The sequence below is a fragment of the Hylobates moloch genome, unplaced genomic scaffold (genome assembly GCF_009828535.3).
Source record: "Hylobates moloch isolate HMO894 unplaced genomic scaffold, HMol_V3 SCAFFOLD_5, whole genome shotgun sequence".
Lineage (NCBI taxonomy): Eukaryota > Metazoa > Chordata > Mammalia > Primates > Hylobatidae > Hylobates > Hylobates moloch.
In genome coordinates, this window is record NW_026652280.1 from 30727238 (window position 1) to 30752294 (window position 25057).

Genomic DNA, 25057 nt, shown 5'->3' on the forward strand with positions numbered 1-25057 from the left:
TGCTGTGGATTTGGGGTCAGACATCTACATGGCCCCAGGGGGAAAGCCTAAGCTTTTCCAGCATGGAGGGGGCTGCAGCAGTGAGTGCCTTTGGCTCTGGAAACTTCCATAAGCCGGCTCAACCTGCTTTAGGGATGTAGGTCAAGCCTGGTTATGAGGCAGCAAATGAGTTGAAGAATTCAGGGGTCCCTACGGAGCTGCAAAAGGCAACAGGCTGTTCACAAGGATTGATAAGATCCATAGGGCACCCCTTTAAGTCCCCATCTTTTCTTACGGCCCAGTTTTAGGGAAGCCAAGATTTCTCCTGGAAAGAGCCCTACCTGGAGTTCAGGAGCTCCAGACCAGCTCTGGCATGGATCAGCTGTGTGTCCCTGGGCAGGACACTCAGCCCAAGTAGCCCTTTAAGATCAGGCATGTGCTCAGCCCCTAGGCCCCATCAGCCTAGATGACAACTAGCTCTCTGCCAGCTGCCATGCCCCGGGCACTTCCTTCCATCCTCCAGCCTCATTGTCCCTAGTGCACTTAGCTGTCTCTCCATGCCTCGCCACCCTCCCTGCACCTTGCAGAGAAAGCAGCATGAGCACCATTTGCAGATGAGGAAGCCAAAGCTCAGAGCAGATAAATACTCCCCACTGTGGTGCAGTTGACGAACAACAGAGCCAGGATCTGAACCCTGCTGCAGCCCGGCCCTAGCTAGCTTGCTACATGGGGCTCTGCCCTCTTCTTTTACAAATTGGAGAAGGCCATAGGTGATTTATTTATTCTTCAAGTTTACCATGAGGATTGGATGGGCTTGTGTCTGTCAAACTGGCCCGAAAAGTTGAATGCATCCAACAAGTGTGCGTTAGGTGTGGCTCTTTGTTCTTGTCTGCACACATCCCCTGGCACCTCCGGATCTCACACCGGAACATTTGCACTACCTCAGGCGGTGTTAAAAGTGTCCCAGCAGCCATGGCCAGCGCTCGGCTACAGCCTTGCCTCCCTCTCAGAGGAGCAGGTGACGACAGCACCAGGAGGTGTCCAGATCACGCAGAGGGAACGTGTTGGGGCAATTCAGGTCACCGCCCTAGAACAGTGCTGCTCCCTGTCTCAAGGTGGGTTGTCCAGGGCACAGGGCGATGCAGGCAAGGATGGGAAGACCCAAGAGACCATGCAGGCCCGCTCCTAGCCTCCATGAGGCTGCCTTCAAGTCATTCCAAAGGGTGCAAAAAGCAGAGCTGCCAGCCCTCGCGGAGCTGCATTCTGAGCTCAAGGCACTTTGAGAGTGAAATAAAGTCAGGAGAGGCCATTGTCTGAATCTGCGAAACAAATCTGATTTCAAGTGCATTTGTTAAGAAATGTGGTTTGGGTACATGGAGTGGCAGAGGCTCAAGGGTTTACAAAACACCCGAGAGAGAACTGTGTGCTCTGTGCTAGTCTGGAATGAGCATGCTATTATTCTATAAACGGATGCTTCAAAAACACTTATAAATACACTCCCTCCCTTCTCTTAAATTGCTCTATTATTGTCTTTCTTTCAAAAACACAAAGATGCCCCTTGACCCCACAGCTCCCCTTCCCTGCTGCCATTCACAGAAAAACTTCTCAAAAGACTTGTCCACACTCCTGTCCTCACCTCCACTGACACCCAGGGCCCGTGACCTGCTTGTTGCCAAACCCAGGACACTTTTCTGTCCTGGTCCTTTGATTCTCAGGAGGCTGTTCCTCCTTGTGTCCTGGTAGCCCCTGCAGAGGCCTGCCGGTGGTGGGAGGGTACAACACGGGGGAGGTGTCCAGGTCCCAGTAAAGGGCTGCTGTGAGGGTTCTTACACACCCCTTTCCTCTCCCTCTCCATCTATACTCTCTTCCTGCGTGGTTCCATCCGGTCCCCAGCTTTGAGCACCAGGTGCATATCGATACTTCACAGAACCCTCCATCCCCTACCTCCATGCGTGACCTCTTCAGGATCTCTAGAGCCTTCCACCCGGCCAACCTCCGGGCAGTTCCCTAGGGACAGCTAACAGGCGACTCAAACATAACTGACTCTTGCTTTTCATCCCCATTCTATTTCTCATCCAGTATCCTGCATCTCAGAAAATGGGACCACCAAGCTGGTAAACGGGGAGCCCATGTCCCCTCCTCCCTTCCCTCCATCTCACATTACCAAGTCCTGCTGGCTCTAACTCAGAAATACAACTAGAGCCTAAACGTGCTCTTCACCCTCACTCTGAGGCTGTCTTCCAAGCCACCAACCTCTTGCTGGGCAGCCTAAGCAGCCCCACTCAGCTTCCAGCTTCCACTTTTGCCACCTTTCAATTCTCTCCCCTGACAGCAGCCAGAGGGGTGTAGAAAGTGAGTTACAATATCTGGCAGCACAAGCACCTGCTGAATTCCTGCTTCTCAAAAGTTCCTTGGTCATTCTTGTTTCTTTCTTTTTCAGATGAAATTTAGAAGAAAATATGTTTTCATAGAATAAATAATCCAGTGGCAAACCCATCCAATCCAATTCCAAGACCGCTCATTGAGACAACACTTACCATAGGCCTCCCCTCTGCAGCCAGTGCTCCGGATTGGGAATGACTGAAGCCTCAGATCACAACACCCCACCAGGGAAGGGGGTGCTGGTTCCCTTTATATAAACCCAACAAAGAAAGACCTGGCTTTGGGGAGCAGAAGCGCCTGCTGTTGCACATCTCTTTGCTGAAGGATGGGCCCCTTTCTTTTCTTTTTTTTTTGGAGACTGAGTCTCGCTCTGTCGCCCAGGCTGGAGTGTAGTGGCGTGATCTCGGCTCACTGCAGCCTCCGCCTCCCAGATTCAAGCAATTCTCCTGCCTCAGCCTCCCGAGTAGCTGGGATTATAGGCACCCACCACCACGCCCGGCTAATTTTTGTATTTTTAGTAGAGATGAGGTTTCATCGTGTTAGCCAGAATGGTCTCAATCTCCTGACCTCAGGTGATCCACCTGCCTCGGCCTCCCAAAGTGCTGGGATTACAGGTGTGAGCCACCGTGCCTGGCCCGGATGGGTCCCTTTCTAAGTGAGCCTACCCTCACAGCTTTGTCCTGGTTATCTGAGATGCATTCCAGCCCTGGCGCTGTCTGGCTGTGCAGGGGGCACAGGCGGCAGCTCTCTTACCTCCCTGAGGCAGGTGTAGATGGGGCACACGAGCACGCGGAAGGGCTCGCCTGTGCTGCTGCGCATGGTGCCGAAGACCTCACACAGGAAGGTGATGAAGCCCAGCCAGCGCTCCACGTCCTGCTGCTGCAGCTCCTCGCGCACCGTGAAGTCCTTCTGTGGAGGCATGAGAGACCGTGTCAGCCTCCCGGGGCTGGGGAGGGGCCTGGGTGCCACCCTGCTGTGCAGAGCATCTGTTGTCTTGGGGCTGTTCCTGGGCAGCAGGCAAACCCCATGTCTTAAATGAGGATGGGGGTGCGTGATTGCACTCTCTGTGGCTAGGACCACCCTGACCTGTGGCCATAACACCTCTTCTTCAGGTGTCCGCAGGTTGGGGACACAGCTTCCTTACCTCTAGGCATTGCCCAGACCTGCTGGTCACCCTACTTCACTGACAGCAATGCTGATGTGGGAGGATGAGGTAGAACGTGAGGTGACACCCTCCTCAGACTCAGCACTTTTCCACTTAACTCCCTGTGGCTAAACCATCTCCCTTTGCTAACCCCGAAGTCATGCCCTCTGCGTGGTGGGCTGGGGGTGACCAGAACACTGCCCACCCACACATCATTAGCAATGGCAACAGAGGGCCATGTGGGCTAGCGCCCCAGCACTGGGCTACACAGCTACAGCCCCTCCCTCGAGGGGCCTAGGCATTAATTAATTAATGCATTAATTAATTAATTCATTCATCCTCCTTAAAAATATTATTGCCCCATTGTGTGACAGGCTCTGCACTAGGAGCTAAGATAAGACATATTCACTCATCACTGTGATACAAGAGAAGAAGGTATAAAAAGCCAAGGAGCTGGGTTCCATGGGACGGTCGCTAGGGAAGGTTTTGGGGATGGGGCCAGGAAATACCACAGTCATACCAGTGCTCAACGGAAAGGTTAATACAGCTAAGGTGTGGAGACCACACAGGAGGCCACTGCAAGCGTCCAGGTAGGATGAAATTAAAACCTCAATGCTCTGAGAGCTGAAAGATAAGAATCTGGGATAGCTTAAATAATATTCAGAAAGATATTTCCCCTACCTCTTGTCTCTGGTTTTGGCCATATGTCTTGCTTTGGCCAATAAAATGAGGCAGGAGTGATGGTGTGCCAATTCTGATGTGAGGCCTTAAATATTTATGTTGACTTTCATGTTTCTTCTGTCATACTAAGAAGACTCTCTCTGGGCTGGCCTGATGGTCCCAGGGAGAAGATGGGCAACATATGCGACAGGGCCTCGCCTAAGTCTAGCCTAGGTCAGATGACCCCCAACCAACCTGCACACACGTCATCTAAATGCACGCTTACTGCTGCGTGCCACTGAGATTTTTATGGTTGTTTGTTCAGCCTCAATGGCTGACCAATACAGGAGTGACACAAGAGACATTGTGAAGGTCAATAGTACTTGCTAAGTGGTGGGTTGTAAGGGGTGATGGAAAGGGGAGACTCCAAGATGATGCCAAGATTCTTGGTCTGGGTGACTGTGTCACCACCAAAATAGAACACGGGAAGACAAGTTGTAGAATGTGACTCAGACCATTCCCACAGCCCAGTCCCCCACACCACTGCTGACTTCAGCCAAGCATCCTTGGCACCAGAATCTCAGCATCTCCAGAGATGGAAGGCCCTCAGAGATGACTTGGTTAACATCTGTCCCTTGCGAGTGATGAAGGTGCCATCTAGAGGGTGGGCCTTGGTCTCCTCAGGTGGCAGGTCAGGGGCTGGCTGAGAAGCCCTGCAGTGCCAGCTTTGGATGAGCCTAGGCCATAGCTTATAATGACCTGAGTTTCATCAGTTACAAAAAAGTATACACTTGTGTGTGTATCTATAACTATTTTGATATCTATATTTATATGCAAAACAGTAACAGCAGCAGCTGCTATTTGTGAGCCAGACACTGAGCCAAGTATATTAATTGTGGTATTTTACATAGTTATCACGATGGTCCTATAAGGCAGGTCCTATTACTGCCCCATTTTATAGATGGAGAATCTGAGGATAGAGAAGTTGTGTAACTTGCCCGTGACTATGAGCCAATGGCAGGGCTGGGATTCAAACTGATGTCAGCCTGCTCTGGAGACCAAACATTTTTTCTCCTTACGGTGTTTTTTATTTTTCAAAAAATGTTTTTGTGTATATTTAAGGTATACAACATGATGCAATGGGATACATATAGGCAGCAAAAAGGTTACTATAGTGAAGCAAACAACATATCCATCATCTCACAGTTACCCATTTTTGTTTTGTTTGTTTTTGTGGCAAGAGCAGCTCTTATGGTGTTTTTAAATCGGAAAGTAGTGCATCAGAGCCCACGCTTAGTCACTCTCCAAGTCTGTACTTTCCACAAAGCCATTTGTCCACACTGTCCCTTGTAAGTCCAGCCATGCCTGCAGACCTCATGGACCTCGTACTGACCCCTCAGGCCTCCTGCCTCCCCACTCCTTTCTCACTGAAGTGTCCACCTGGGGATGATTGTAGAGTTCTGCTGTTTGTCTTTCATCCAGGGTGAAAAGGGACCACAAGAGACTCCAGGGACCCCGCAAGTAGTGGGTGCCCAGCATCTTTGACACCTTTATCTCTTCTCCCTAGTCCAGAGCCTGGAGCAGGCAGTGTTCACAGTGGGTCCCAGCTGTTCAGGGTCTTTGTGAATGAATGAATTACATTGCCTGCCATCCCAGGGCCTGCCAAGGGCTCTGCACTACTGGGCTTGAAGTCATACGTCTTTTGGTGGTTTCATTCTCATGAACCTTTGTTTATCCCACAATATTCTTATGTGATCTGAGCAAGAGTGGGCATTACCATTCTCATTTTAAAATGGGGAAAAACTGAGGCACAAAGATGTTAAAAGACATGACTAAGGCCACACAGTACTAGAACTTGAATGAAAACTTAAGCCCCTTCTCTGCTCTGGGTTAAATGCTCTTGCCCTGGTTGTACATTGGAGTCACCTGGCGGAACTCTGAGGCTGCTGATGCTGGGACTCCACCCGGGAAAGTCTTGTGTAACTGGTCAGGGTGGGGCTGAGACACTGGTAATTTCTGACAGCTCCCCAGCTGATTCTAACGTGCAACCATGGCTGCGAACCACAACTCTAGGCCTTTATCAAGTGCTAAGTCGGGTGTTAAAATGGTGCCCCTCTATCAACCCCCAGCTTGTCATTTCCTTATATTCCCTAAAAATACCCATGAAGACAGACATCAAAGAATAAAGTCCCACAGCAACACTGAGAAGGAAGATAACAGTTCCCCAGCAGACTCCTCCCAGACTCAGGAGGTGACATCATTAACCAAAGTGCTGTCACCAACAAACTCTAGTTGCCCAGGGGACCCAGAAGACCAAAGGCAGGGGGTAGCTTGAGGCTTCAACCCCTTCCTCTATCTGTCTCTGGCTGGTAGACAGGATCTGTCAGTACTAGCAAAGCCCTATGCCCGTGTATTAAGGCAGCTCCCATCCGCACCGCCCCTATTCCAGGCCTTGGAGATTCAGGGGAGTGCAGGGGCAGGAGGAGACTGGGTGAAATGCTGTGTCCTTTATGCGATGGTGCTCTCAGGCAAAGCCCTCTGGAGCAGGAAAAAACTTGGAGGCAGTGTGTACGAGGAACTGAGGTTTTAAAAAATAGATTGCATCTGATCAAAGAACTAGCTCTTGACTCAGTTTCTTCCTGATCATCCATGGCATCAAGAGAGCATTCTGTTTTGGGCTAGCAAAGGTTACCAGGAGATTGAATGCCTGCTAAATATTTGAAATTGGATTTGAGATGAGCTCATGAAGCCACCCTCCAGCTTTAGGTCTGAGAGGGAGACTCTGCCTAAGCAGACACCAAGCTAGGCCGAGGCTGATGCGCGAAGCAAACACAAAAGACCAGACAGGGGTGACCTCCTTCAGGATTGAGGGAGGCGCAGTGCAATACGGCATCTACACAAAAATCCTGCCTGGCAGAATAAAGGAGCAGTATCGTGAAAACTTAATGCAAATGTGTAACTCTGAACATGTTAATGACAATCAACCAGATATAAATAAAATGAAAAAAGTGCAAAACATGTGGGCTTGTATGTAAGGAGACTGACAAAATAGATTCTATGACATGTGAATAGGCATTCGAAGGAAGGGATTGTGATTAGCTAAGCAACTCTCAGGCTGAAATGAAGTGTGAGACAGGAACTGGGATTAGGAAAGAGCCAATGGAAACTAGAAATCCAACAGCAAAATCAAAATGAATTGGAGGCAGTAAAGGATAGAATGGATAATGCAGAAAAAGTAATGCAGAAGATAAACTTGGAAACCACCTAGAGAGCAGAATAGATAAATAGACCAGAAAGCTGAATACAAAGATAAATAGACTAGAAACAAAAATGATAGAGAAGATAGAGAGTGGACATCTAATCTGTGAATTAGAGAAGTTTTCAAAAAGGATACCGGAATACACAGAACAAAGAGAGCAGAGAAATAAACTTTCTCACTGAAAATAAATAATAAAAAAAATGAGTTGACTCTTTGGGTAAAAAGTGTTCACAGTGTTCCGGAAGTCCCTTGCCCTGTCCCAGTTTTACTTAGCGGAAGAATTTTCTTTTTTCTTCTTCTTCTTTTTTTTTTTTTTTTTTTGTGAGACAGGGTCTCACTTTGTTGCCCAGGCTGCAGTGCAGTGGCGCGATTAAGGCTCACTGCAGCCTTGACCTCTTAGGCTCAAGTGATCCTTCCACCTCAGCTTCCTGAGTAGCTGGGACTACAGGCATATAACACTATGCCTGGCTAACTTTTAAATTTTTTTGTAGAGACAAGGTCTCACTATGCTGCCCCCGCTGAATTTTCTTTTTTAGTTTCACAGAAAAAGAAAAATTTAAAAACAGCTACGAAGGAACAAAAGACACAGTCTTCTTACAAAGGAACAAAAATCTGGTTGGCCTTATACTTCTTTATTTGAGGTTAAAAATTCAGAGACATGAAGGCAATGTCTTCATGAGTTTGAAGGGAAAAGAACAAACCTGCCTATGAGTGAAGGCAAGAGAAAGATCTTACATAAGCAAGTTCTAAAACAAATCACTCCTACATGCTTATCTTAAAAAATTCAATGCCGCAGTTGCTATGAAAAATAGTATGGCCAGCCGGGCGCAGTGGCTCACACCTATAATCCCAGCACTTTGGGAGGCTGAGGCAAGTTGATCACTTGAGGTCAGGAGTTCTAGACCAGTCCGAGCAACATGGCGAAACCCCGTCTCTACTAAACATATAAAAAATTAGCCAGGTGTGGTGGTGGGTGCCTGTAATCCATGCTACTCTGGAGGCTGAGGCAGGAGAATTGCTTGATCCCGGGAGGCGGAGGTGGCAGTGAGCTGAGATCACGCCACTGCACCCCAGCCTGGGGGACAGAGTGAGACTCCATCTCAAAAAACAAAATAGTATGGTGATTCTTCAAAAAATTAAAAATAGAATTACTATATGATCCAGCAATTCCACTTCTGGGTACATATCCAAAGGAATTAAAATCAGGATTTCAAAAAGATGTCAGTATGTAGCATTATTGACAAGAGGTGGGAGCAACCCAGGCATCTACCCACAGATGAATGGATCAACAATACATGATATATACATACAGAGGAATATCATTCAGCCTTAAAAACAGAAAGAAATTCTGACATATGCTGAAACGTGAATGAACTCTCAGCACATTATGCAAAGTGAAATAAGCCAGTCACAAAAAGACAATACTGCATGATTTCACTTATGCAGGTATCTAAAGTAGCCAAACCCATACACAGAAACGACAGTAGAATGGTGGTTGCAAGGGGCTGGGGAGAGGCGGACATGGGGGGTTGTTTAATAGGTAGAGAGTTTCAGTTTTGCAAGATAAAGAAGTTTTGGAGACTGGTTACACAAGAGTGTGACTATACACTATTGAACTGTACACTTAGAAATAATTGAAATAGTACATTTTGTTATTTTTAAACTACAATTAAAAATAATAAAAAATAAAAATAACTTTCCGAATGCATGTTATGGCCAAGAAAATTTATGATTTAACTCTGAGGAAATCATGGTATAGAAGAAACAGAAGGGAAAACTGAAACTACAACCAGGTAGACTTATGAAGTTAAGTTGAAATAAGTCATTATAATTTTGGTTATACAGTGGAATGAAAAGCCAGAAATATTGGAAAAGATATTTAATTTTAAAATGTAATTTAAATAAGAATTTTATTGCAGTAGTGACTTAATAATTCAAGATTAAATTACTAGAGATTGGTAAATACTGGTGGGAAGGGGAGAGAAGTCTGTGAAGCACATAATATTTCCTAATTTAGGCCATAAGGATTCACAGGTTATTGCATCTTTCTTAAGCTTGGGAATCAGAGAAAAAAAATGAAAGTATGCCTTTAAAATGCTAAAAGTAAACATTAGTAACCACTAGCAGAACCGAAAACAGGATATAAAAAATAAATGGATGGGTAAAAATAAGAGTGAGCAAATGAAAATAAAGTAGTAGTAAAAGGGAAGTATTTTTAAGATAACAATTATTAAATAAAATTATAAGGTTTTATATATAAAAATACAATCCATAATAAAGAGATAACACAAAATGTTATCAACTTTATAGTATAGATTTGAATATACCTGAAGCTATTGAAACATAAGAAAAAAAAAAGAAACACAGGAAAAAAAACAGAAAGGAAGAATTATATCAGGAAATAAAATCACTAACATTCTATGGCCAATTAAATGAATAAAAAACAAATGACTTAGGTGACTTAAATAATATAGTTAATAAGATTAAATTGAAACAAGCCTCATAGTAAGCTGTGATCTCAGTATAAATTTCAAAACATAGAAATTGTACAGGTTAAAAAAAAAAGAAATTGTACAGGTTACATACTGAGACTATGAATTAACAACAATTAAAAAATAGCCAACTGCTTGAATACTTAAAAGGTATTCTTCTAAAGAAAAATGAAATAAAGACATAATCAAATATACAATACTTGTATTAGATTATCTAGGAAATGACTATAAAGACTTGTGGGATGTGGTCAAAACTATAATGAAAGGTCAATTTATAGTCTTAACTATTTTGGCCATTAAATAATGGAAGAAAATATATCATCTAAACCAATGTTATCAATATGGTAGCCACTATCCACATGTGACAATATATTGAGCGCTTGAAGTGTGGCTATCCCGAGTGATATGGGCTGTAAGTGTAAAATAGATATTACTTTTCAAAGGCTTAGTATAAAAACTAGAATGTAAAATGTCTCATATTTTAAAAATATTATCTACCTATGAAATTTTGAATACAATGGGTTAAGTAACACATATTATTAAATTCAAAATTACATATGTAGATCACATTATACTTCTACCAGACAATGTTGATCTAAACATTTAACTAAAACAATTAGAAAACCAACAATAGCTAAGGAAATATAAGGACATAATACAGCTAAAACCCCCAAATTAATTACTTAGGAAATAGAGAAAGGAAATCACATATAAAATCAAGAAAGAAGAAACAGAAATAAAATTAGATATGAAAACAGATATGAGGTAGATAAAAAGTATAATAAAAACTATTTATAACTATGTTGATAATTTTGAAAAAATGATGAAATAGGTGATTCTTAAAAAAAATCAACATTTGCTAAAAAAGAAATGAGCCAGAATAAACTAAAAAATCATAAGCTAAAATGAAAGTTATGAAAGAATTACTTTTATAAGGAAATCTCTAAACTTATGATTTTTATAGGTAAGTTCATTCAAACTTTCAAAAAATTAGGTAACTGGTTTCCTTTGCAAACTGACTCAGAACATAGAAAAGGAGAAGCTTTCCAACCAGTTCCCTATAAACAAAATCTCATGATAGTAAGTTACAAATAAGGAAGTCTACAAGTTAATCTTGCTAATGTGAATAGATATAAAAGTCCCAAGTGAAATACTAACAAACAGATCCATTATAACCAAGTAGATTTTTATCCTACGAAGGCATGGATGACTTAGTATCAGGAAATCTATAAATGTAATGTATTACTTCAATAGGCTTGATTAAAAAACAGCAGCAACACCTATGACCCTTAGGATGGAATAGATAAAATGATTTGATTAAATATATGGAAAATCTGAGAGAAGCCTTTAATAAAGAGTATCATTAACAAGAGAGTTTAGTGACTAATTAATAAGAATATTTAGATACAAAATTAATATACAAAATCAACAACTTTCTTTTATGACAGAATTAACTAGTGAGATTTTAATGTACAAAGCTCATTTAATAAAGCAATAAAATACTTAAGTGACATTATTACGAAATATGCAAGAATTCTATAAAGAAAATTGCCTAATAAAACTGAAAGATTTAAGAGAATGTCTTCAACAAGCGAAGAAACATACACAATTCCTTATTGAGAAGACAGCATTGTGAAGATGGTAATTCTCTTTGAAATAATTCACAGGTTTAATATCAATCTGTAGTCCATATCCCGATGTGAACTTTTTTGGGAGAAAGGGAAATGAAGACTTGAAAAAATAATCCTGAAAGTAATTTGAAAGAATAGCAAGGGAAATAACTAAAAACAAAACAACACTGGAAAGAGTTATATTACTCTTAACTTATCCTTAATAAAGCTTTATTCATTAAGAGGCTGTAGAGCTGACATCTGAATGGAGAGCTAGATCAGATAGCCTAGAAACAAATTTGGCATCCACAAAGGTTTATCACATGATCCCTCGAGGACCACAAATCAGTGGCAAAGGAAGCATTATTCACTCAAGCAACAGTGCAGGGACAGCTGTCTAAGTATCAGGAGGAAAATAATTTAGAGTCTTACTTCACGTTGGGCTGTAAAATAAATTCCAGATGGAATAAAGAGGCAAATGTTAAAAAAAAAAGGACCAAAAATTTGAAGAAAATGAAAGAGTATTTCTCACATTTCTGGAAGGAGAGGGGCTTTCTTCACTAAGACAAAAGAATGCATCAAAATATTAAAAGACAATTGATATGCTCAGGAAAATACATGCAATAAATGTGACGAAGGGCAATGGTCTTATTATATAAATAGTGTGTTCAAATTTGTAATAAAAGTATGAAATCTCTCATGAACAAATGGGGAAAGGGCATTAAGAGGTAAATCCTATGTCAAAATGTAAATTACTAATACATATATGAAAACAACTTAATTCAATATCAGTAGTAATTGAATGAATGAAAACGTCTTTTTCCCATCTATATTAAGACAACTTAGAATGGTAATTGTCAATGCTGGTAAGGATGCAGTGAGACAGGCACTTATATGTGGGCATTGGTATGACTTTTCTGAAAACCCTTAAAATAAGTCTTAAGAGTTCTTATCGTTTGATCTGGTAGTTGCATTTCTGGTAATTATCATAAGGAAATAATTTAAAATATTAGAAAAAATAAGCTTAATGCACATAAAAATCTAAAAACCTAAGCACCCAACAATACAGGAACGATTAAGTAAATGATGATTCATGCATCCATTAAAAATTATGTTTATGTGGCCAGGTGCAGTAGCTCACATCTATAATCCCATCACTTTGGGAGGCTGAAATGGGCAGATCATCTGAGGCCAGGAGCTCATGACCAATCTGGCCAACATGGTGAAACCCCATCTCTACTAAAAATACAAAAAAATTAGCTGGGCATAGCGGCACATACCTATAATCCCAGCTACTCAGGAGGCTGAGGTAGGAGAATCACTTGAACCTGGAGGTGGAAGTTGCAGTGAGCCGAGATCACACCACTGCACTCCAGCCTGGGCAACAGAGCGAGACTCCGTCTCAAAAAAAAAAAAAAAAGTTTATGAAAAGTTTATAATAGCATGAGGAAAATGTTTATATAATGTTAAATGAAAAAAGCAAAACTGAAATTGCATTTACCATATAATCTCATCCATGAATACAGTTTTTTTTTAAAAAAGAAAGAGGAGAAATAGTGTTTCACAGGAGTTGTCTCTCAATAGTGGTATTATGGATGACCTTTATTCTTTACATTTTATTACTTTCTGAATTTCTGATTTTCTGTGAATGTTTCTCTTTATAATCAGAAAAACAGCTATTTTAAAAGAAACTGGCAGGTTGTGACCCTTTTCCTTGATTTTTTGCATTAGGACAGTGGAATTCTTCTGGTAATCTGCCAGTCAGCAGTGATTCTCACGAGAAGGGTGGGGAACTGGGGTGTGAACATGCCCCGCCCAGAGGCCACCAAAACCCAGCCTGTGTGTCTCCTCTTGACACATGTTATAGGTTGCCAGCTTTTCCTCTGGAACAAGGAGCCCTTTCTGCCAACCGAAACAAGCCATTCCTCTAGCTCTGCCCCTAACCTCAGCCTCTTGTATCCAAAAGCAGCAAGGGGCCTCAGATTGGTGGCAGCCATTTCAAAGCCTGGTATTTGGCTCTAGGTTCTCATCTGACTGGCAGGCTACCTCCCAGCAACCCCTAGTGCCTTTCCCCAAACTTTAAGGCTACCATTTAAGCCCCGGTTCCTGCCTAAAACTATTTATTGACGTACTGCTATTTCCTGCACTGGCCACATCAATAAGCCCTGAAAGCCATTCAGTGTCTCAGGTTTCTCAAGGCATTCTGGGAAATTCTTCCCACTCGGGATAACCACATGAGCTCTGGCATGGTGGAGCGCAGTGGCCAAGCCAAAAACAGCTGTATACAGGCAAAGGGGAAAAAGCAACCCCACCCCACCCAGCAGCGCAAACCGCCACAGGGAGATGCTGCTGGAGGGTGGGGTTGGGGGTAGTCGAGGCACAAGGACCATGGTGCATATATTTTTACACTTCCTGAGGGAGATGGGCAGCCCCTACCAATCCCTGCAAACTCACCCTCATTTTGGGCTTCCTCTTGGAAAATGAATGCCCTAGGGAAATTTGCCCATCCAAACACTATGTCCCCAGTGACCCTGGTTTGTTTCTGTCCAGAGAGGTGGCTGCTGTTGCCATCTCTCCAGTGGGGAGGAGAAAGTGCACTTTTATTTACTGCTAGCAGGAAGTTTCTTTTCCTTGAGAAACTGGATGCCATGTGGGAGGGACAGACCATGGGGAGCTGTGGGAGCCCAGCAGCCGGGAGTCAATCCCAGGCATTCTTCTCCTGGGCAATTCGTTGAAGGGCTTAAAAAACATATTTGACAGAATTCTGTATACTGAAAAGAGGAAACTAATTTTCAAATAAAAGGTGCTTTATTTTTTATTTGGCCCCAACTTTCCTTCTTTCATGTTCCTGCTCCCACATTCCCTCTTTAGGGAGGTCTCCCTGGCTGTCCCCTCCACTGCAGCCCCCGGGACTCCTCATTCTGACTCTGCTATGCTTCCTTCCCAGCCCTGATCACCTCCACTAGGTCCGATGTGTGTTGATGACCTGACTTTTTGCTAGAAGGGTTTCCTGAAGGCAGGAATCCTGTTTTCTGAGCCATCTTCATGTCCTCTGGAATGGGACTTGGCTCGTTGTAGGTGTTCAATGAATGTGTGTGGACCGGATGCATAAATATCCCACGGTACGTGGTCAGATAGCTCTTCTCTAAGAGGACAACCTGTCCAAAAGGTAGGGGGCTGTTAATCTAAGACAAAAGAGTACAGAGTCACCATGTATGCCTGTCTCATCTTTTCTTTCATTTGTGGCTCACAGTTCACTCCTGATATTTTCTTCCCACCTTCTCTGGGCCAGTCCTGGTCCCTGCTCCAAGGCCGCCGTCTCATGACATTTGCTTCACTTTTGTGGGTAACATTTTTGCCATACAGTGATTTTCTTGGCTTATTGGATTTTTTTCCCCCTTCCCAGGGTTGCTTCAAGTAAGGCCATGACATTCCGCAGAGCCGCCCTTTGGTGGTGTGGTGGGGTCACAGGTGACGTCAATGTAGCTCTGCCCCAGCCCCAAGTCTCCCCTGTGTCAGACTCTCCCCTCAGGCCTTTGCTGAGGCTAGTTGCAATCCCCCCGGCAGGCTTTCCTCCTTGGTCCCCCCACCAGTGAAGCCCTCTCACTCCTTTGTCCCTATCACACAGCCCACGGCCTGCGGCCTGGCCCCCATGGCTAGACCTGGCCTTGGGTAGTTCCTGGAAGGCTCCCTTCTCACCCCAGTCGTCATCATTTGGGAGGAGCCCAGGACAGGAGCCTGCAGCTCAGAGAGACAGTGCAGTCCTTCCTTGGCACCAGTTCCTATCAACAGTGAAGCAGAGGGCTGGGAATTCCCAAGCGTAGGGCTAGCCTGCAGCATGGAACTCACAGACACTGTGACACATCAGGTTACCCCCGGCCTGAGAGAGGACCCTGAATGTTCCCTTCTGTCCTTTCCTGGGACTTCTGGGCTCCATGAAACCTCAGAATCCTTACAGAAAAGGATTTAGCAATGTTAAGCCACCTCAAGTTGGTTCCTGTGACTTGGGACAAAAAGAACTCATCAGTACAACAGGCTTCTCCTAGGTGACAAAATAATGGATTCCCAGGCCCTGGGGATGAGGATGGGACTGGGGCCTGGATGCTGGGGACTGGACGGTGAGGGGCAGAGTCAGAGAAGCGGGCACTGAGGCTGGGTGGGCAGTGCTTCTAGCAGAGCTGGAGTCAGGATAGGAGGAGAAGCAGGGAAGGGGTGATCTGGTTATTGCCTGGGTCCTGGGTGGCAGCCCATGGGCCCTGCCTCTCACACACCCACTCAGGGCAGCATCGTGGAAGGTCTTGGCGTCAGTCTGATTGGGTCAGGCAAATCTCCTTGGCTTAAATGAGTAACATGTGCAACGTATCTGGTGCAAAGTAGGTGCTGAATAAGTGGCAGAGAGACCTGGTAGCTGTATCCTGAGTCACTCCATCCACCAAAGCCTGTCTCGGACCTGGCTGCCCCTGACCCCTGGCAGTCTGCACGTGCAGCCCAGCCAAGGGGCATGTCCGCTGGGCTGTACTCACAGCTGGCCATCATGCCACGTCCTGGCCACAGCTGCCAGTCTTGGCTCAGTCCTGCTGAGCCCTGAGGCCTGGCCCTGGGGACTCAGCCACACCTAGACCCTGGAGCAGTCAGAATCTGACCTGCATGTCACTCTGCACTCTGGCAACAGTCTGTGGTGGCTGCACATCTTGTCTGGAGGGAGACAGGGACCATGTGGGCACTGGGCTGCAGCCTCCACCCTGGGACAAGTTTGCTTGCTTTGAGTTCTGATGCCAGCTGGGCCCTGAACTACTCCTTGGGTTTGGGGGTGTCCCTTTTTAGGTGGACTTGAACTTTTCCCCAAGTATCCCTCACCTCCCTGGCCAACGACCCCTGGCCATTCCACTGCTTCACTCTGCTCTGCCCCTAAACACTGAGGATTCTTGGATGCCAGTGACAGAAACCATCTCAGACTAGCTGAAGAGGCACACAGGCCTGGGCTGTCTTACATGGGAGGTGGGCCCTAGGACACAGCCTTTCCCCAGGGCTCAAACAGCAACCCCAGGGCTGGTCCTCCCTTCTTCCCCTCTCTCCCTTGTCTGAGCTTTGACTTGCATGTTGACTGCTTTTTCTGTTGCCACAGACAGGGTGTCCCTTTGCCATGGCTAAGATGGCGGTCAGCAGCACCTGGTGTCTCTCATAGTGGCTCCTGAGCCAAAAGGAAGACAGAGCACCCCCCTCCCCAAATGCCAAACCCTCAAATCTCAGGGAAGGATTCTGACTGGCCCTGCTCATCACATGACCATCTCTCAGCCCAATCACTGTGGCTGTGGTGATAGGGTTCCCTGATTGGACAGAACCAGGTCATGTGGTCATTCTGCAGCTGGGGCAGGTGGGCTCAGTGACAGATTCCTGGACCACAAGCAGAAATAACAGCTGCCCCCTGCAATCACAGGCCTTACCTAGGACCATCGGGTGGTTGTCACAGGTGCCTGACACTCTCCTGAGCATCATGTCAAATTCCCGATGTGCTGGGTGATTGCTGCCCTTTCTGTCCCATCCAAAAGAATGAAGAGAGAGTGATATGATGAGGACTATCTTGAATCTGCTCTAATCAATGGACATGAAAATCAAGCCCCAAATGCCAATCCTTTAACTATTATTAATAAAAAATTACCAGATACATTCTCTGTGACTGATGATTCATGACACTGTGGCTGGAAATGCTTTCTCCCCAGCAGGTGGCTCTAGACAAAGGGCACACACTGTGGCTGGGAACAGCCATCAGCCACTTCCAGCTAAATCTGGATCACTCTGGAGACATTTCCAAGTTTCCCAGGCTGTGAGCACCCAGCATATTTCTATTGGCAAAATCAGGTCAGGTAGGCTCAGCTCTGCTGATCCGTAGGAGGGGACAGGGAGGCGGGGGGATGGCGCTGGGTTGCAGCAGAGAGAAGCTGAGAAGTCAGGCTGATCCAGCGGGAATTCTGTCTCACACTTATGCAGGCGCGAAGCCTTATTCTCAGGCAAGGGAGCCAGCACCTGCTGTGGCTGTGGCCTTGAAAAGCCCTCAGAAGAGGCTGGAAGTTTTCCTTTCTGCCTGAGCAGAAAGAAAAGGCTGGATTGTCTGACAGATGAAGAATACCAGTGGGACAAGCAGGAATTCCTCAAAGCAAGGTGTCACTGGACTCAGCCTCAGGGAGGACGTTAGTACCACTTGTCAGGTCAAGGGGCGTGAGGGGGCTGAAGTTCCCAGGTTCAAGGGCAGCCCTCAGTGATTACACACTTAGTAGCTGGTGCCCGTGCTGGCGCCCCGATCTCCTCTGCCGCCTGCCTGATCTTCATGTCACCATCTCGCCATACCTCTACACAGCACTCTGCCTTTCTAGGCACTTCCCGCAGCTTTCCTGGCTCTGCCCCACACAGCAGCTCACTGGAGGATGAGGCTCCTTGATCTGCCTACCTTCTGAGGTTGACAGAGCTGGAACCCAGGTCTCTGATCCTGGGCCTGGTGCTCTTTGGACCCCCCTAAGCCATCATGTTTGAAAAGGTCATCATGCAGACATGACAGCCACCCACTCCTGCCTTACATTTCCCTCCAGGTCCTCAGAGGAGAGGGCTGAGTTGTTGTCTCTGCAAAATTCGGATATTCCCTGCCTGGCTGCCATCCTGCCCAGGAGAGAGGCCGAGGGCTTGGAGACAGGTGTTTGCCAGGCCTAGGCCCGGGCACAGGTGGTAGGTCTTATCCATGACACGAAGCTCTCTGTGGAAACAGAGTGGGGCCGTGCTCACTGCGGCCTCAGCCTGAGGAGCAGGCCAACCACAAAATAAAAGGACAGCAAGACTGGCCAACTGCTGTGACTCTGTGTCCCCATCTATAAAATGGAAGGTCACCATGTGGCTGTCAGGCCAGTCACCGTGCCTCTGCATCCTTATCTGTAAAATGAAAGAGACCTTTGACCTGCACCCAGGTGACAGAGTGATGCAAACAGGTGTAATAACCCTTCCTAATCCGCAAAGGGTTACTGTGCCCATATTCTGCTATGTGAGAAACTGAAGCATAAGGTGGATGAATGTTATATCCGAGGTTTCCTGTGGGAGGAACTGGGAGCTGGGGCCAGAATTCAGCTTATCCAGCTTTTTGGAGATTCCTAGAGTCTTCTCCAAGGTTTCTGCCTGGACCAGGTTCTACTAAAAAGGTTGGGTCCCCAACCCTAGGCAGAAATGGCATCTGGGATCCCTCTGCTCTGGAAGCAGCTGGAAGCTGAAGAAATGACTTTTGAAACCCTACTTTCAATGAGTGGCCCAATTACTTCTGAAGTTGTCCGGAAGACTGGCTTTAAAAATAGATGAATACACAGGCGTTACTAAGCTATTTATAGAATTTGAGAAAACCCCTTGATATGCTCACAAAAAGATTTGACCTATAATGGGGATTCCAGAATGACTCGGCCTGAAGCGCACATCCACCCACAACTTTGAACTTTGCCACAGATGGTCTTTAAAAGTCACGTTAACATTTATGTGGCATTATCCCTCAAGGAAGCTGCAATGGGACTGCACACATCCTTTACCAAGCCGTATCCCAAAATGTCTACTGGACAACAGTTGAGGAACAGCCGGGGGTGGGGGGAGCCAGGATAGAGAAGGGCACAAAGTCTAGGGAGCTTGGGGGAGACCAATATTTGCATCTGTGAAACAGTGATCCTGGCCTGTGCCTGCCTCCGGAGACCATATGGGGATATAGACCTGGAAGTGACTGTTGTGCCTGCCATTTCTGCAGATGTGGATGGCAGCTGTTTGCACCAGGCTCTTTCTGAATGGGCCCCTCTCTCACAGTGTGCCATTCTGTGTGGTTCTGCCCCATTCGACTCAGTGAGGTCTGTTCTGAGCAGTGCCGGGTGTGGGGGTGGCCCTGAAGGAAGTGCTCAGACCTTCTTCATGCGTTCTGAGATCCAGTCTGAAGACTAGATGGGCTCCTTGTGTTGTTCCCAAGGAGGTCTGGGCCACCTGTGGGGATGGGTGAAGGATAGTTGAGTGGGCAGACTCAAAGCTCCTGGATCCCAGGCAGAGGCCCTCTGCCAGGTCTGTTTCATGTGGTTGAGGACACGCCTGAGATTGAGTTTGGAAAAACAACTCTTCTGCTAAAAATACATGAAAATCACTAGTGTGTCAAGATAATGCACAATGGGTTTGAACGCCAGACAGGCCTGGGTGAGGCACTCTGGTCCGACTCCCACTCAGCCCTTGGACCTGGGCAAGCCCCAGGCCTTCTACCGTCTCATGTTCCCCACCCAGAAAAGGGAAACACGGCTAAATACCGTGATGATGAAAATGCCTGGCCAGGGGAGCACCTCCACAAATGCCTGCTCCTCCTGCTTCTTTGGTCTTCCCAAGGACATGGGTATGTGTGGGGGTTATCCATGCCAGGTGTGATGGGGTAGCCTGGCTGACCTCCCACACCTTGGCCAGTGTATGGTGGGTGTTGGAGCCAGCAAGAGGGAAGGTGTCTCTGCAGACAGGAGGGAGAACAGTAGGTGGCTACCGACATCAGGGGACTGAGGGTGGGGAAAGTGATGGGCTGGCTGGAGATGGGGGCTGATGTTCCGGCTGGCCCTAGTTTTGCCTGCATGTTTTATTTCCTTGGCTAGACTGTAAGCCTGTTGGGTATCTTATTCCTCTTTTCCTCTCTTGAGTATGTGGCAGAGAGTACAAAACAGTACAAAACTGCCAGGTATAAAACAGCAGTATGGGGACTCACGTTAACTTGATGTGTGAATGGAGGCCATCAAGATATTTCTGATGATGGGGATGCTGACTGTGAAATACTGGTAGAGTGGGGAAGAAAAATCCATCCTGTCACCATGCATACCAAGGTGCCCCACCTTCATCCCACGGTGCTTCTCTAACCAGAGCTGGGGACTCTCTTCCTCTGGCTGCTGAAAAGCTGGTGCACATGCACCTCCTTCAAGTCTGGGTCTACTTGTCTTCTCCTCCCAGAGGCCCCCTGCCTTCTCTAAGTAGGCCCTCCACTCTTGTGACATCCCTTACTGTGTTGTGTTGGCTCTTCTGTGTGGCCCCATCATACTGGAAATGACACACCTGTAAGCTTATGTGTTCAGTGATTGCCTCTCCCACTCGGATTGCAAGTTCTGCAAGGGCAGAGAAACTCTGTCTGCTTTATTCAGCAATGTACCTGCTGCGTCTAGGCCACCGGAGGCCCTCAGTGTGTATCTGTTAACTGAATAAATGGATGGGGGGCTCCAAGGCAGTGGCAACCCCAGGGAGGAAATAATTTGGGGGCACAGAGAGAGGTGGGCTTCTGGCCCCTATACTAATGGGGAAGTCCCTGGCTAGATCTGAGCTTGGACAGAGAAGTCATGAAAATGAAATTACTCTGGCTTTGGGCTATTATAGAAGTTCCCCAGGAGAAAGGGTGGCATCTAGGATGGGAAGTTCATTCTGTCCTTATTCAGGTGTCCACTCACGATGTTAACAAATACATCCCAGATAAAAATATAAGAAAGGACTGATTCCTCACCAACATGGGATCCAATAGGACCCAAGAGGGAAGAGGAGCACAGAGATCCAAATGCTCTAGTGAAAGACCAGAAATCCATCATCTGGGGCTGCTTTTTGACCTTGGGCAAGTTATTTATCGCACTGGGCCTCAGTTTGGTCATCCACAAAATAGGGCTGATTCTACTTGTCCCATCAAGCCCATAAGTTGTTGTGAAGATTGAACGAGGCAAGAGATATACAATCTCCTTGTAAACTGAGCGTATTCTACAAAACTGCATGGTTTGTCTTTATGGCCAGAGACCACACCTTGCTTATCATCCCCTTAAAATCTGACTTGATCCTGGCCTTGCAGAGCTCAGTAAGACTTTCTGAACTGCTCCGCGTGACCCGAGGCTGCTGGCTGGCACCATTCACCTTCTCCACTCACAGCCCTGCTGACCCAGCCACCTCCTGTCAAGTCATGTGCTGGCGGCAGCGAGAGGAGGCTCCATCTGCCTCAAGATTAGAGCAGCCTTGCCTCATTCTTGGCACTACTGACATTTTCGGTCTGCTCATTGGTTCTTGGGGGGTGCTGTCCTGTGCACCATAGGCCTCTACCCACTCAACGCCACTAGAAGCCCCTATCCTCACCCCCAGTTGTGAAAGCTCCAAATAAAATATCTCCAGATGTTGCCAAGTGTCTGCCGGAGGCAAAATCACTCCTGGTTGAGAACCACTGCTGAGAGTGACAATGGTGCCCACTGCTCCCACCCATGGGACAACTTCTCAGGACACAGCAAGATCCAGAGGCACTTGAGAAATACTGGGAAGCGCATTAAGAGAGGGGGCTATAATGTAAGGCCTGCGGGTGGGGGTGCACCCCGAAACTGCCTTTAGAAAGCTGCAGGCTGCACAGGACACACACCGGTATGCCACACGGCTACTTCATGGGACTCGGAACTCAGTACTGGGCTAACTTAGCACACATTCAGTAGCAAGTGCAGACAATCTGTCCCTGCATTGAACCCAGAGACTGCAAGCGCTTTCCCACTTGTAGAGAACAGATAGGGAAGCATGGTTTTCAAAAAAGCATGAGCCCTTATGTGTGATGAACCCCAAACCGAAGAGGGTTAAATAAAGCCCGGGCTCTGGAACTGACAGCTTTGGGCTTCAGTTGTGATGGCAGCACCATAAGCAAATTATCTCCCAGGAGTCTAACTGTATCTTTAAATGTGAGCGGCTTAGCATGCTTAACACTACTTATTTGAGGGTTCCTTGGACAACAGATAATTCAACTGCGTTTACCAGATGACGTTAACAAATACCTCCCATGCCAGTGTCCCCAGATAAAAATAACACCAGCTCCCTCACAGGTCTGCAGAAGGAAAGGACAGGAAGCTGGAACTATCAATCCTGTCTGGCACCTCCTCACCCGTCTGCTTGCCCCTGGTGGCACTGGCTCTGCTGCAGGCAGAGGAAGTGCTACCCAGGTGATAAGAGACACTCTGACTGTGGTCAGAGGAGCAGAGAGGACTGGCAGGGTCTCTCTCCACCTGCTACTGGCTTTGCCCACCACCCAGGGCTCTGCTTCCTGGGCAAACATCCAAGGAGAGTGCAGAGTACCAGGAGAGCTTGGGCAAGTCACTCGGCCTTGCTGAGCTGCATCTGGAGAATGGGTTAGTAAGATGCTCCCTGTTACCTCACACAGGTACTGTGAGATCTAACTGCCTGATTTCCTGTTTTACAGGGGAGAAACCCAGGGAGGCCTAAAAGTGCAGGCCTCATTGGATGAATCTGAGGAACACGTGGAAGGGCACTTTCTGCCTCAGAGCATCCCCCCACCCCAGAATACCACAGTGCCTGAGGTCAGCCCATTAACACCGCACCATCAGGATAAGGCTCTGTCTCCCCAGCAAATCCTCAGTCAACTCACAAGGTAAAATATCAACTACAATTCATGCCAGCACAGTTCAAGGGATCAGAACTCAGAAACTTGCCTTTTTTTTTTTTTTTTTTTTTTTTTTGAGATGGAGTCTTGCTCTGTCACCCAGGCTGGAATGCAGTGGCGCGATCTTGGCTCACTGCAACCTCCGCCCACTGGGTTCAAGTGATTCTCGTGCCTCAGCCTCCCAAGGAGCTGGCATTACAGGCACGCACCACCACCCCCAGCTAATTTTTGTATTTTTAGTAGAGACAGGGTTTTACCATGTTGGCCAGGCTGGTCTTGAACTCCTGGCCTCAAGTGATCTGCCCACCTTGCCTCCCAAAGTGTTGAGACCACAGGTATGAGCCATCGTGCCCAGCCAGAAAGTTGCCCTTTTATGAGAAAAACAGGACTGAGACAAGCTGGATTTGAAGGGAGAAAAATTAGGGATAGTTTGGATATTCCTTATAGGGTAGTGCTCTGGGAAATCATCTACCGGGTGGCTGATCACAGGAGGCCTTGGAGTCCACAGGGGACTCTGACAAGTACATTGGAGACCTGGGCAGAGGGAGGCCACTGCTATAGATAGCTGACATGGCCTTTTTGCTCTAGGGTGAGCACCTCTGATTCCAGCTGTCAGAAAAAAGACCTGAGCTCTATAAAGGATGGTCTTAAGGAAACTGCAGGTCTCCAACCCAGACTCACTAAGCCGTGTGGATAGGGGAAACAATTCTCGTCACACAAGTCCCTCGGATCAGTTACCCAAGCGATTTCAGTAGGAGTGCACTTACAAATATTCCAGAAGCTATGAGTATGTAAAAGAGGCAAGAGTGTTCTAAGTCCTTCTTCCCTGGGCAGCTGTGGGCTGGCTTTGCCTGTTCTAAGTCCTTCTGCCCTTGGATGGCTGTGAGGTTCAGTGTGGGGGCAGGTGTCATGGGATGGCAGAGGTTCGGATGGCCACTTCCTTGTCATCATGTCCATGTTGATAAGCTGCTTTTTGTTCTTACCATCTCCAGCTTGCTCCCTTTGTCTGCACACAGGCCCTCACTGATCCATAAACATGCAGAATGACGGACGTGTTAGCCAAATTCAAAACTGGGCATTCAGGCCAGGTGTGGTGGCTCACGCCTGTAATCCCAGCACTTTGGGAGGCCAAGGCGGGCAGATCGCGAGGTCAGGATATTGAGACCATCCTGGCTAACATGGTGAAACCCCGTTTCTACTAAAAATACAAAAAAAAAAAATTAGCTGGATGTGGTGACGGTCGCCTGTAGTCCCAGCTACTTGGCAGGCTGAAGTAGGAGAATGGCGTGAACCCGGGAGGTGGAGCTTGTAGTGAGTCGAGATCGCACCACTGCACTCCAGCCTGGGCGACAGAGTGAGACTCCATCTCAAATAAAATAAAATAGAATAAAATAAAATAAAAAAATAAAAAAATTAGCCGGGCATGGTGGCACATGCCTGTAGTCCCAGCTACTTGGGAGGCTGAGGCAGGAGAATCACTTGAACCTGGGAAGCAGAGGTTACAGTGAGCTGAGATCATGCCATTGCACTCCAGCCTGGGTGGCAGACAAGACTCCATCTCAACAAACAAACAAACAAACAACCAACCTGGGCATTCGGGGATTGCTTCTCTTCCCTGTCCTGACCTGTAGTTCTACTAACTTCCAGCACAGGAAAGATGGTACCTGGCTGAGCGCTGTGAGTGCCAGGTGGCTCGGCTTTCCCAGGGTGTGGATGGCGAAGACTTGTGTTGGGGGGAAAGAAGCTGTTTTCTATAAACATTAAATTCTTACACTAAACCCTCCCTCAAGAGAGACAGCTTCCCCTAATAGTCTGAAATTCTTCTCAACACAGAATTCTTAGTAATCAGGCTGATGACAACAGAGAAAATATACCCAAGTGTTGAACTTGATTCTGGGGAACCAGAGGAAGGAGGACTAGTTCTATTTTCCAGGTTAAAAAGCTCCTGGGAAAATAGGACTACCCATCTGAAAGAGCCTGGGGATGCAGGTGCCTCTTTGCAAGCCATTTTAAGAAATCCAAATAAGATAAAACTAAGAAGTGACTTTTTTCCCCAGTGGGCATCTTCATTAAATGGAAGAGCTCACTACAGGCTTCCTT

At 46.6% G+C, this 25057-nt stretch overlaps 1 protein-coding gene across 8 annotated transcripts in view; it reads right to left on the bottom strand.

The window, feature by feature from the left end:
* CTIF (cap binding complex dependent translation initiation factor) overlaps nt 1-25057 on the bottom strand; it is a 328654-nt gene that overhangs the window by 42425 nt on the left and 261172 nt on the right. For all 8 annotated transcript variants that reach the window (XM_032152363.2, XM_032152360.2, XM_032152356.2 and 5 more), the window contains one exon: nt 3115-3270. In XM_032152363.2, the coding sequence (XP_032008254.1) occupies nt 3115-3270 (156 nt within the window). The remainder of the gene's footprint in view (nt 1-3114; nt 3271-25057) is intronic.